The 14,114-nt window shown below is 41.6% G+C and overlaps 2 protein-coding genes across 12 annotated transcripts in view; one reads left to right on the plus strand and one right to left on the minus strand.

The window, feature by feature from the left end:
- The first annotated feature begins 2,738 nt into the window (after window positions 1-2,738).
- LOC123477481 lies at window positions 2,739-3,455 on the plus strand. Its single transcript, XM_045180845.1, has one exon. It carries the CDS (start codon window positions 2,739-2,741, stop codon window positions 3,453-3,455), a length of 717 nt encoding a protein of 238 aa, XP_045036780.1.
- A 2,469-nt stretch (window positions 3,456-5,924) lies between these two features.
- Window positions 5,925-14,114, minus strand: part of LOC123477492 (hemicentin-1-like) — a 36,644-nt gene continuing 28,454 nt past the window's right edge. For 3 of the 11 annotated variants that reach the window (XM_045180870.1, XM_045180871.1, XM_045180869.1), the window contains 10 exons: window positions 13,840-14,094; window positions 13,451-13,702; window positions 13,038-13,169; window positions 12,582-12,615; window positions 10,070-10,554; window positions 9,750-9,827; window positions 9,356-9,468; window positions 8,563-9,066; window positions 7,836-8,171; window positions 7,538-7,680 (listed from right to left, as the gene is read on the minus strand). In XM_045180870.1, the coding sequence (XP_045036805.1) occupies window positions 7,848-8,171; window positions 8,563-9,066; window positions 9,356-9,468; window positions 9,750-9,827; window positions 10,070-10,554; window positions 12,582-12,615; window positions 13,038-13,169; window positions 13,451-13,702; window positions 13,840-14,094 (2,177 nt within the window). In that variant the 3' untranslated portion in view covers window positions 7,538-7,680; window positions 7,836-7,847. Of the gene's footprint in view, window positions 7,681-7,835; window positions 8,172-8,196; window positions 8,441-8,562; window positions 9,067-9,355; window positions 9,469-9,749; window positions 9,828-10,069; window positions 10,555-12,581; window positions 12,616-13,037; window positions 13,170-13,450; window positions 13,703-13,839; window positions 14,095-14,114 lie in introns of those variants that run through there. The other 8 variants (XM_045180874.1, XM_045180872.1, XM_045180875.1 and 5 more) reach the window with 8 other exon arrangements.

The following is a 14,114-nucleotide window of genomic DNA, read 5'->3' on the forward strand; positions in this document are numbered from 1 at the left end:
TCCATTATAAGATCCGATAGTGATGCCTGTTTCATCCTTAAGCTCCGATGATAGCAACAACGACAGGAATCAACATGAGAACAACCTAAGAGACAACAAAGGGCATCCAGTCAGTTTCAGCAACGACGAGTCAACAGTTGTGAACTTACTAGTTGAAGGATTTGCCCAGGAAGAAGAGACGGGTGAGAAGACGAGCTATGAGAAGTACAATGAAATAAAAAGCAGTCATTCTTTGAAGCGTTACTCAGTGAAGGGAAATAAAACTCTCAAACAGTGCTCGTCTTCTGTCGCACCTAATTTAAAAGCTATCATGAAGACAACCTCAATTAAACGAAATAAAACAAGATCCGAGAAGCAACGATCTGCCATGACACGAGCCAGTGCTTACGACCTTTATCAATCTCTAATCTCAAATCTTAAGGAAATTTGAAACTGCTGACGTGGGCGTCAACTGTACTTGGTACCGCTTTGACGGTCAAGCAAAAAAATCGAAGACTATTTGTGAATCGGGATCCAAACTTGCCGTTTTTCTCATGGGTTCCACCCATGTGATACCTATATTTTCAGCCTTCCTCCTCCTGACATCCCCTCTGGGGTAAATGTGCTCGTTTCTTCACAAGATTTTCAAAAATGTAAAACCGTTTCTGTCGAAAGTTTAAAATAAATGTTGCTTGACATCATAAATAAAATAAAATGAAATAATTATCTTTAATTTGATTCCGTTTTCTCGGGGTTTATCCGGTGGGTAAAGGTAGGAAAAGCTAAAAATACCGTAGGAAAATTGAAAAATCGCAGAAAAATAGGGAAATCCCGGAAAAATAGGGAAATCTCGGAAATTTACGGAATTTTGAGAAATACTAGAAATTACAGAAATTTACGGAAATCACGGAAATAAATAATAGGCAATGACGGAAAAATTTACCGAGGTTCACCCTGGAAAAGAGTCGGCGACCCCTAGATCACGAGAAATCGATTGAGGAAGCCTGTCAGAAAATCGAATAATTTAGCCTGATAGAGGATTTAGTTTCTCTAGCCATATCTCTCCTAAAATAAATGTTTCACGTATTGTTAAACTTTTCGAAATTTCTCAAGTCGACCCATTTCACACTTCGTAATATTGCAAAACTATTGGGGAATTTTGCCTGCGCAATTCAAACCGGTCTTCCACACCCCCTACTGTCGAACGGTGGTCTACTTCTAATCGTTTGGCCGTTTTAGGAGTAGGTACCAGGCAAGATGCACCCGCAATTTATTTCCGTGTTGCGCTTCAGCGTAACAGATTAGCATGACTTTCTTCCGTCTTATAAGTTTTTTACAAATTGCTGTCGCCTCGCACAAATGCTAATCCAATAAAAATTATGGCAACAGGTGAAACACGTACCGTTCATCGAATCTGGTGCAAGGCGTCCAAAATCCTGCGGATCTCGCCTCGCGGGGAGCGCCAAAAGTAACGCTGGTAAACTCCGAGCTATGGTGGAACGGACCATCATGGCTGAAAGAAGACGAAACCAAATGGCCGGATTCAACGCTCGTCACCATGTCGGTAGCTTCCGTGGAACCAGCCACTCCAGTGGAATGGCATCTGGATCGAATTCCGTCTTGGAATCGACTACTCAGAAGAACTGCTTGGATACTGAGATTCGCCTCCAAAAACCGTCCCACAAACGCCACACAAGTGAAGACTCCAATCAAGACAGGAGACGGAAAACAGTAGAACATCTAAAAGTAAAGGAACTGACGATGGCGGAGCTACTTATTTATAGGCAGCTCCAAAAAGAAGCCTTTACCAAGACGTTTCAGGATCTGCAAGAAGAGCGGCAACCGCACCATAAGGAGAAAATTGCCGCACTCCGACCCGTGTGGGACGCAAGAGACAAGTTGATTAGAATAACAGGAAGAGTAGAGCTAGCGCTAAGAGACAGGGACATTGAACCCGACATCTTGCTTCCCGCTCAACATCCAGTGGTCAAAATAGTCATCCAAGATCAACACGTCTCGCTAAAACACGCTGGAGTTAAAACCACCCTATTGGATCTAAGAGAACGTTTTTGGATCATCAAAGGACGTCAACAGACCAAATCAGTCTGGCACGCCTGTGTCAAGTGCCAACGGTTATCTTCACCACCATTCAGAGAAATAGCTGCACCTCTACCGATTAACAGACTGACACAAGCGAAAGCCTTCGAAATCACGGGTGTTGATTTCGCAGGGCCGCTGTATTACAAACACCCAATATTGCGTAAGAAACGCAAGCAAACGGATCCTAAATCCTCCACGGATCCCTTGTCAATGGATGGTTCGGCTTTGGAGCCAACGGTAGAGCCTCCAGCGATGGAGCCCATTGAAGAACCTCCAACCACAGAACCAACGGAGGAAAACGAAGAAAACCTCCAATTGGGCGAATCCTCAGCCAAAAAGAAAGGCACAATTAAACAGCCGAAGAGCTATGCCTGCCTATTTACTTGCGCTGTAACGAGGGCCGTCCATCTGGAGTTAACAAAAACGATGTCCGCGCGTGACTTCCTCCTCGCATTTCGAAGATTTTCCGCCAGGAGGGGTAGCGTCTCCACATGTATTCGGACAATGCCCAAACATTTAGATGCGTCTCCAATCATTTGAAAGTCCTAAGATCCGATCCATCGATCCACGACCTTCTGGCAATGCGAAAAACCGAATGTATTTTTTCGGCCAGCCTAGCCCCTTGGTGAGGAGGGTTTTGGGAGCGCATGGTGCGGAAAATGAAGGACTTATTAAGGCGCTCCAATGGTCGTGCATGTTTGGAATACGACGAGCTAGAGGTTAGCCTTATTGAGACCAAGAGAGTGGTGAACGCACGGCCACTTACCTACGTGGCGGAGGGGAGCGACGACCCGCTCCCCATCACCCCGAACCAGTTTCTCAATAATAGGCGTTCGAACTGCACTCCGCCGGAGCCAGTCGTAAACCTCATGGCTCCCGATGCAACCAATTTGAAACTGCTGGAAATGGATCGTCAACGTAGGGAGTATGTCAGTGACATCTGCGAGCGTTTCGTCACGGACTACCTACTCCAAATCGACAAATTCCACTGCAAGGGTGCACCCGGCCGCAAGATCCGGGTTGGAGAAGTTGTCATCATTCACGATGACAACACCAAGCGCCTTATGCGGACGGTAAGAGTAGTGAAGGAGTTAATCACTAGCAAGGACGGATTAATCCGCTCGGTTATGGTCAAGACGCCGAACGGAAACCTTATAAACCGCGCCATCCAATCGCTACACCCCTTGGAGCTACGTGAGGACCAGCCAGAAGACGTCGAGGTTCCACCTGCACCGGAGCCGGAACCAGAAAGGGCACCTCCATCCGTGTCCGCCGCGGATCCCGTCGAGCAAGAAGAGCCGTGGACCACGGGGTCTGGTGGGGAGTGTGTTAGGAATACGGTGTATTCCCAACAGCCGACGACGCGAGCTGGGTGAAGGACGAGACTCCCTCAACGTTTTTTTTCCTTTGATTTGGGTGGCCCTCGCTAGGGGGCCACCATCTTGTAATTTTATTTGTGTAGCCCCGCCCCTCGGCCTACCGGCCGGCAAATGTAGAGGGCAAGGGGCAGTCAGTTACTGAATACACCTCACAGTCGACAGGTCTAACCAGTGTTCCCGTGTGTCAACTTTATATTTTCATCTTTACTAAGGTAAGTTCAGTCACGGGCTGAACTAATCTTACATACAGTGCCGGTCCAGTTATAGAACCGACCTGTGCGCGGTTCTATAACTGAATGGTTCTATAGCCAAGCACTCGATCTTAATGCCACCTATCGTCGATTCTTTCATCCCTCAAACTTTGGCGTTCCTTGAATGTAAGGGTATATAGCGCAGTGGTAATAATGTTCGCTATGGATCTAGAGTCCCGTGTTCGAATCGGTGCGATGATTATCTGAAAAACATTTTAAATCTATGTTTAAGATAGTCTATGGATATAAATGGTGAGATACAAGTGTATCTTCACTGCTGTGGGACCATCCACAGTCAAAGCTTTCCCATTTCATAACAGACACAGAGAAAAGTAACACAGTAACTAATTTATTTTCTATTGTTTCCGGTATGAATTACTTTGCCGCCTATTATAATTAGTTGGGTCATTGAACTTACTTACAACATTGCCTAAAAAGATAAAACCCATTGCAATAATATTTTGTGCATGTTTTAAAAGGCAAAACCCGTTGATTCGCGCCATGGAAAAATAGGTCTAGTTCATAATACGGCCAACGGTGGCGCTGAAACACGGCAAAGAAAAATCGGTTCGATAACCGAGCCGGTTCCACAGCTAGGCGGTTCTATAAGTGGACCGGTACTGTATTGTTTTGTTTTTCCGACGAACAGTTGCCAGCCGGCAACTGAAAATCCTCGTTCCGACGCGCCTGATGATGCTGGAATAGCCAATAAACTTAGAGCAAGTCTTTGTAAAAACGGGAATCTATGTTTCTGCTCTGCTTTTGTCCAAAAGAAAATTGAGTCAATCTGAAGATGATCACTGTCACTCGTTGATGCGATTTCACGATGTTAGGAAAGTTTATGAAATCAATTTTCAAAAAATTGCTTAAAGAAGCAGAACTCCAGAACACGAAATAAGACTTCAGAGAACTCTAGCAGAAGACTAAATAACGTATTGTCTTATGCGGCCTTGCCAAGTTTTTTTGTAGTCGTCTGATCGAATGAAGATTTCTGGCAATTTCTAATTTTCCTTTTTGCTCAGTATTTATTTTGTAAATAACGTAAACAATTAACGGTAATTTTCATTTTGCATCGTTACGTTATTCGTTAGTTAACGGGACCAAAAAAGGCTTCGTTAACGGAGGTTTTCGTTAATCGTTAAAGTTTACGGCCCATCACTAACAAACAGGTTATTATTAAGTGACTTTGACAAATCACAAAAGGGATATTTTAAAAATAAAAATCTTACCTGGAGTTTCCAACATTGGTATTCTGAGATGGATCAAAATTCTCGTCGGTAAAAGAATCGTCTTCTGACATTTTAGATGAGATCAGTTTTTACTAGACTTAGACTAGAATGACAGAACTATTTATTGGGAAAATAAAAAAGTATTTGTATTGATAATTGTTACTGTTTTTATTGCTAGATGTCTTCTGAATAGCACTAATGATCGGAAAAATGATCGCGATCGTGATTACGATCCCAATCATCTTCAATGATCGCGATCGCCGATCAAAAAATTGATCGGGATCGCGATCGCGATCACGGCAAGTCTGTCTGCCCTCCAGAAAGAGATATATACAGTACCGGTCCACTTATAGAACCGCCTAGCTGTGGAACCGGCTCGGTTATCGAACCGATTTTTCTTTGCCGTGTTTCAGCGCCACCGTTGGCCGTATTATGAACTAGACCTATTTTTCCATGGCGCGAATCAACGGGTTTTGCCTTTTAAAACATGCACAAAATATTATTGCAATGGGTTTTATCTTTTTAGGCAATGTTGTAAGTAGGTTCAATGACCCAACTAATTATAATAGGCGGCAAAGTAATTCATACCGGAAACAATAGAAAATAAATTAGTTACTGTGTTACTTTTCTCTGTGTCTGTTATGAAATGGGAAAGCTTTGACTGTGGATGGTCCCACAGCAGTGAAGATACACTTGTATCTCACCATTTATATCCATAGACTATCTTAAACATAGATTTAAAATGTTTTTCAGATAATCATCGCACCGATTCGAACACGGGACTCTAGATCCATAGCGAACATTATTACCACTGCGCTATATACCCTTACATTCAAGGAACGCCAAAGTTTGAGGGATGAAAGAATCGACGATAGGTGGCATTAAGATCGAGTGCTTGGCTATAGAACCATTCAGTTATAGAACCGCGCACAGGTCGGTTCTATAACTGGACCGGCACTGTATTTAATATGTATACAATTGACCGAAATGTTTGACCCTTTGTATTTTTTTTTACTGCTTACAATGAACGATGGCAAAAAAGAAATATTGTGAACATTTTAACGAAATTGCACTATCGTATATTAACATGCACACAGAAGTCGGGTGAGCTCAAATATTCAAACCAAAATCGTTTTGAAAGCTATGGCTCAAAAGATTCACTTAAAAGCTCAATCGTCAGGGACAAAATAGCAGCGGTGCAACAGTAGTTCCTGGTATACCAAAGGATGGTACGAACGGAAAAGAGGGCCATTTTCAGCTGTAAAACTAAATACCTGGACAATTGGCGTGTCGCGGACCATGTCAGCGACGAAGGAAAATCGTCTTAGACATTACTGAGCCTTCCCATACAAAAATTAATGTTGGCCATCCGCTGGTCACGACAAGCCGGATATTTTATATTAGCCCATATTTTACTTTTGCCTATGTTATGGCAATTGCACAAGAAAATCTGGTGGTTCAATCAACCTGGGTAGAAGATTCTTCTGATTTTTTTAAACAGCTAATTTACAGAACTTGAGGATAGGTCATACGAACTTGTAAGATAAAATTGCCATACAATGCTTTTTTTAGTGTTAGAATTGGAAGCAGTATTTGAGATTTTATTTACGTCCGTTTTATGTAGAACAGATTCTGCCACACCAATGCCCTGTTATTATGGGTCAATTTTTTCTCGATTTCCGCTCGTGTGGTACTTTGCCTTCCAGCACAGATATTGAGAGAGCTCTAGAAAGTTAGTATGCCATCCCTAAGTATGCCTGGCGATTGCCCCAACTTAAAAATAAACACTGCGTCTGAATGAATTGCAAAACTCCCAAAATGAAAGTGAACGTTTAAATTTACTACTGTACTATAAACTCAAGTATTACAGTAAGGTATACGAATAAGACGATGCTGAAAGTCAGCTTGCGGATCTTCATAGTATCGCACTCCAGACCTATACTGGAATTTCTTTGGCAAAAAAGACGACCTACGCTGTACAGTAACATCTCGTCAAGCTGCTCCCGGAAACGAGCAGTTTGCGTTAAATGTTTTTCATGACAGAAAACATATAACTATTTGCAGGATATCTTTCATATTATCAGGTTAGCGGTACCTAGATGCCTAAAAGCTGAAACAGAGTGTGCTATTGTGCACAGAACAACAACTGCTGTACAAGAAAGGAGGAGCATTTCCATTTCCGAGCAAACCCACGACAAACATCACAGCAAATATTGTTGCTTGAAAACACTTGAGTATACACTTATGCGACGATTTCAAGATCTTAATAGCAACGGTGGTTGCTACCTTATCATTAGCAACCACTGCAATCCTCGACCAAAGCCAAAGACGAGCGGAAAGGACTTCAAACTGATTTTGTTTTAACGTTTAGCGGATTAGTTCAGAGGGGAAAACAGATTGCAATCGATTTTTAAATTATATAGTACGCATTTCTATCAAACATGCTTCTCAGGTAAAACATATTACTTTGAATATTTTGAACCAGAATTTCGTAGTAGTTAGAAAACTTTCATGTTTTACAGCCAATTATTAGTTTTATGACTAAGGAGACATCCAAGTTGATTCGATTCGGTCGTCATAACTCTAGAGCCTTGTCTCACGAGTTGGTCGAACTGGCAGTCCTTGCGCCTGAGCTTTTTTTTCCGACGCTTGGAGGATACTAGCCTTTTTATAGTAGGTTGGTCCATAATCTTTGTCATCGATGTCGGCATAGACTAGATCGGACAGGATCGGCTTGAAGGGCTGCATAATATTAGAAGAAATTCAGATGTCAACATAATTTCGTTTCGTTTCTTTACATCTAGCCAAGGATTGACTCTTTCATATAAAACAATTTCAAATCATTGCATAGTCTGGGTGGAATCAAGAAATGAATGAAGGCAGTTACAGCACGGTACCTCACATCTTGTTTAAACCTGGACTTCTTGGCCTCCATTCATAAACTGCAGTACTGCGTATTCCGTTGGAGATATTTCATTCTGGTGGGGTTTCAATTCGGCAGTACAAGAAATAGACAAGTCGGCGTAAACAGTGCTACCGGCTTGCTTGTAGGATGCGTGGTTAGTGTTAGCGGGAAAACGGGACGATGGAGCATGATGTGACTGAGCTTGCTGTTTAGGAGGATCGTATGCCGAGGTATGAACGGGAGCCAGCGACCGAGGTGTCCAGGCTCGTTGTTGCAGCTGTGGATCATTCATGCTTGTGCTCTTGGTTGAGCTCATCAACGGGTTCATCTATGACGTCACATTATTATCAAACACACAATACAAAAAAACCAGTTTTAAAAACTTGGCATGCAATTTTCGGGTTTCAAATTTCAATAAACCTTGAGAAGCATAGCACAGTGGAAAAGGGTGAAGGAAAAAAAACTATACTACTGCAAGCTGCCATGCAACAATCCCGTTGGGAGCGGCAGAAATGTTTCAAAGACTGCTGACATATCGAACCACTCACTTTTAAAAAAGACTACTGCATCGGCAAAATAAATGACACCTGGCTCCAGCTGAATCCGCACACGATGCATGTATAAGACCGTTGACAAGTGTCAGACGAAAGATGTATCATTTTACATGCCCATAACCAGAAGAGCAACAACCAAAAAGAACAAGAAATAAATTATTTTACCTGCATGAACTGATCTGAATTATCATGGTGCTCTTGATTTTGTATCTGCACATTCTTCAACGGAATGGGAATGTTCTGGTATGGGTGACGTTTAAGCGTGTGAAAGCGGGGGGCAGGCACGGGAATGGATAGTTGCTGATCATGCTCCGGTTGCCAATTTTGTTCGTGGGTCGCGACCATTTCGAGTGGTTGGGAAACAGTTCCCACAGGCTTGGGTGTTTGGCATGCAAAATCAGCCGAGTCATATCCAACAGACGTAGGGGGCGGACCGGCACGCGGCACCCGGAGAGAACGAAAACGGGAGCTAACATCAGCTACTTTAGGTTTCCGAAGCGAGTTTAGATGACAGTTACGACTACGTCCCAGCTGATCAGGGACAGTAGCCGCCGTTTGGTTGTCTTTGGTGTTTATGGCTTCGGACATGGTTCGATTAGTGCTCCGTGCCGATCCATAACCGGAAGAAGGAGTATGACTCATTTGACTGGAAGGGCGGCTGACAAAGTCCTGGATGCGTTGTCATATTGACACAAACAATAACACAAACAGAAAAAGAGACAATCCAATAAATTCAGGCAGTCATGCAAAACGATTAACAACACCGTGCATCCAACATTGTCAGTGCCAATGCATCCATGTTCAATGGGAAAACAAAGACAAACAAATGTTTGAAGTTTGTCACGACGAACTTCAACTTACAGTCTGACATTAGTAGTCTCCTTTCAAGTACTTAACACAATAGACATGCAAGTTCTGGATAGGAAGATAATTACACAAATCTAATTCACGCATCTACCTTATTTGGGGCGGTTTGAAGCCCGTGGAAGGGGAGGTTCTCGTAGAAAGCTTTACTATTTTCTGAGAGATTGTCATTGCCGTTTTTGGTAGAGGGTCCCGTTGCTGAAACAGCTGAAAACAGAAATCCGTTTAATATAATCACAGATAATAGCAATCGAAATAAGACGCTAGTTCTTTTGATCTATATGACATTTAAATTGAAATCGTTTGGTAAATAAAGAGACCCGAGGCGATTTTCTGTATGAAGTGCATGAATATCAGGATGCAAATAAATCGTGCATACAGTATGCAGTAGGTCACCACAATTACACAGAAATAAAGAGTAGCATCCGGAGACGAATACGAAACCTATCGGGTTGTCATGCTTTTGTACGGACTGCTATGAAACATACCTGTAATGGACGAAGATAGTGAATTGGCTTCCGGCTTTTTCCTCTTTCTAGTAGAGGTCCCGCTCTCTGACTTGGAGACTGCATGGCGAGCGAAACGAGATAGCAGGTGCGAACCCAAAGCAAAAGGCAAAACATGTGCGTCGCAACAAATACAGGGACGAAACAAAAACGGATGCCAGGATTAGGAATAGGCCAGACCAAACAGTAAGGGCATAGGGTAAAAAATGCAGTGTCAATGCAATGTCAATCATTTTTTGTTTTTCTTTAATTACGAGATGTAACCAGTTGGGACGTCGGCATAAGCGAAGGAGGTAACCTACCTGCTGAATTCTCCCGACATGCTTCAGTGTTACTCAGATGATGAGATGTGACGGGGATTAGAGTTTTAGGACGACAAGGTCCTTTGATACAGATGACAGAACGAGTACTCTCACTGCCGGAATCCGTTGCCTGGGACTCGCCTACTGAATCGCGGTTTCCACCCAAAGGTGGTTTTTGATCCCGCAGCGTCTCGTAATATGGAATGTTGGACTCTACCACTTGGCGATCAACTGCTTTGTCCGCTTCAAATTGGTCTGCTTGCGAACCAGAGGAATCGGAACGCGGTCGTTTCGAATTGGAATTTGGCGCTTCGTCTTGTGTTTGGTCAACAGGCGAAAGAAGGACAGAGCCGGAAGCGGCCAATGTAAGGCTGTTTGTATCATTGACGTGCACCTGGACACCGGGTCGTAGTGGCCATTTATGTTGATGAACTTGTTGGATTGTTGTTCCTGATTGTAGAGTCATAAGGGATCCTCCCTCCGGACTGGTTGATTTCGTTGATCCATTTCGTTTTATATTATTTTATTTTATTTCATCATTTCATTAAGTTTTTGTTTTGTTTTTGGTGTTGTTTAGGTGCAGGTTTCATGCAGGTTCATAAGATGAGCATCAGCGAGGAAAGGTGGTGAATCCATGCGAAAATATACGAGAAAAAAAGAAACAAATGGCAGAAATGAACAAAAGACTATAACTTCGTGCATTTAGGATAATGAGGTGATAACAATTAAGAATGGCAAAGGATTGTTGGCTCTAGATGTCTGAAGAAGTAAAATTCATGAAAACGTAAAAGGGTCATCAACATCAGAGTGGCATCCTTGATCTTGGAACAAGGTGGCGAAGCGCGTAGTGGCATAATTTAAAGGCAAAAGAAAAAAAAACTGTTTTTTTGTTGTTGTTTTTTTTTTCTGTTTTGTTTTTGTTTTTGTTTTTTTTTTTTTGCTTTTTTTTTTAGTTTGTGCAAACGATAAACTTGGAAAAATAATACATATTTTTTTTTTAGTTCAGGCTCACTCGTTTTACGCGCCGCAAATTGAATTTGAAATCGGTTTGCAGCGACGGGTTGGCAACTGATTTGAATCTGATAAACCTATGTCAAGAATCATTTTGAATCTAAGCCTCAACCTGTGTGAATCCTAAATCAAATTAAGAATCTTAGTCCAGAATCTAATGTGAATCTAAGCCAAAATTGAGAATCCCGTACACTTTTCCTGAAAGTTGCCAACCCCTCGGATTGCAGGGCAAATATCAAGTCAAGACGAATTTACGTTGTTCAGCTAAGAAATCATTTGTATCATAAACGTAAACATAGTTGGAAAGGGAAAATAAAGATGGCGCTACTTGTGACGAATGGAATTCAAACAATCGTATCTATTGCTCTTTTCTTCAACATAATCTTTTAAAAGTGTTCTAGAATTTTTCAAACATTATCATTACTATCATACTATGAATAAATGCCAAGAAACGAGAAACAAGCTCCTGCGCGAATAGGAAATTCATGTGAAAAAAGAAGATAATTTTAACGCGATTTATAAATATAAACAAGATTAGTAAACGGTTATCTTGATGTGCGGTAGGGACACACTTTCAAGTTAAAGGTGCCAAATCCTAAAATGCAATAATGATCCTCCATCGGTGAACCAATTCAATCGTGAGAGGCACATAACTACAAACGAAGAACCTATTCTTAGCCGAGCAGGGGCTATTTGCCTGCTAGGAGCGGATGAACTGAATCACTTTATGAATAGGAAAAAATAAAAGAAAAAAATAAATAAATGAATAAAAAGAAAAGAAAAGAAAAGAAAAGTAATAGGCGGCATTTGTTTCGCTTCGCTTGTTTCTAAAACTTCAACGTTTTCGAATTTTTCTTTGTAGTATTAAAATATTTCATTGAAAAAGTTGCTGTTGATACGCAGATTGCTCACGGTCCCGGTTTGGCGTACACATTGATTACAAAACGGGCAGAGTGACTGGAAATACAAAGAGACAGGGTGCCAATACATTAATATTATCAAAATACGTATTTTACAAATAGAACTGAGTTATATCCTCAATCTTATTTGGCTTAATAGACCATCGTTCGTGACTAAAGTGTTCACTAACTGAGCTGCGTTTGCATCTATCACGCAAATCAGTACTCGACCTTAAGTTTCAGAAAAGGAAATGAAAACAACGGAAAACGAAAAGAGGTCATGAAAGACAGTGCGTCGCAACCATTCACCATTAGCAAAAGAATATTTTACTGTCGGAACACTAATTGCTGTGTACCTTTTCTTGCAATCAATTTTAGAAATTCTTCAAAACTTTTGTCTGATATTTGATTGCTTTTTAATGTTTAAAAATACTATAAGATCCCGCGAAATGAAAAAGAAAAAATCATTTTATGTCCTCGAAAGTGGGTGATAGATTGCACTGGAATGAAAGCGATAAATAGGAAAAGCGAATAGCCTCGTCATGGTCGTACGTAGACAGGGTATGAAAAAAATGCGTAAAGGAAAAAAAGTGGTAACTTACTTTTCACGTTGTTCCATGGTAGCGGCAGGGTTATCTGAACAATGATAAGTGTGCGACGTTCGTGAAATGTTGGGCATTTTGGTATTGTTTGTTTAATAATGGGGAAAAATGCAACAACAAAAAAAAAAAAAACGAAACAAGAAAATACAAACTGTTAGTGACAAATCGACGCAAGCAAACGAATCGACAAAAAGCTGGAAATGCATTCCGTACGTAAATCAAAACATAAATACCAAAACGCATTGATCTATTACATGGCAAACACTGGTTTATAGTTTCGTATTCTGTCTTTACGATTACGTCCAGATTACGTCATTCGAAATGACTGACATTGAAAAGTGCCCCACCATCTTTGCAATACCACATTGTCTTTTTAAGATACCAATTACTTACCATGATCGATATTCGAACTAGTCATGAAACGCCAAAATAAAACAAGTTAAAAGAAGGACTTACATTTATCATCAGTTCGCTGCCTTCGGCAAATGACGAGTAACACAATACAGACGACGAGGATGACGACTATGGCGGCAGCTATAATGGCGATTATAATGATGTTCTCGTCACCCAGCTTCGCCAACAACCCACCTGAATTTAAAAAAAAAAGAGATACTACATGACTAACGGAAACGTACTGTAAATCTTTATCGAGCATGGTGCGTTAAACCCGTTTTTCTACACAAGGTTTCCGCCGGCCAACACGCAATGGTGTTTTCTAATGGTCTGGCAGGTCATGCCGTTCATCGTTAAGAAAAAATATTCTTGTACATCACTTTCCTATCATGGAACTTCCCGTGTTCCTCTTATTTGTTGAAACGCAGGTATACTTGAACAAACATGAAAAAAAAATGCAATAAAACAATCTATACCTTCAACGCTAATCTCGCAGGGCGTCCCGAATCCGACCGAGTTGTTGGCATGGCAATAGTAAATTCCGCTGGTGGGAGCCGGTCCGTCGATTGTCAGAACACTTTGCAAACCCATGTGCACAATGTCAGTAGTCAACGTGGCATTGTTCAGCATCCACATGAAGTCGACCAGCTTAGGATTGGCGTGGACTTCGCAAATTAACCGCGTTTTCCCTTCCATCTCACGCAGAGTGATGGAACACTCGGGTTTAACTGTACGTGAGTGACACAATGTACCCAAAAATTAACTCGATACTTATTGGAAAGCTGATATTTGACCAATTATTTTACATAAACTAAAATAATGTCACGAATTTGGATATCCGAAACCAAATGCACGCAAAACTTACAAACGACATTGATGAAGGCCTTAGCGCTGGTATTGCCGTGCTGATTATGAGCTATGCAAGAGTATTCGCCCGTCTTGTCACGGCTAAGTCCGTAGTCGAGTGTAAGACGTGGTCCGTTGCCTATGATCTGATGGTTGTGTTGCCAGTAGTAATTGGCTAACGGATAGGAAGAAGCTGAACACTCCAACTGGCCCACGATCGAACCTTCCTCCACTTCGATTGTAGGGTTATCAATAATCGCAGTGGTGGGTGCATCTGTCATAACAAATGAATAA

This window comes from Daphnia magna, unplaced genomic scaffold (assembly GCF_020631705.1).
Source record: "Daphnia magna isolate NIES unplaced genomic scaffold, ASM2063170v1.1 Dm_contigs066, whole genome shotgun sequence".
Taxonomy (NCBI): domain Eukaryota; kingdom Metazoa; phylum Arthropoda; class Branchiopoda; order Diplostraca; family Daphniidae; genus Daphnia; species Daphnia magna.

Coding starts and splice junctions, on each gene's coding strand:
- LOC123477481 (XM_045180845.1), top strand. CDS start 2,739: ATGAAGGACTTATTAAGGCGCTCCAATGGTCGTGCATGTTTGGAATAC.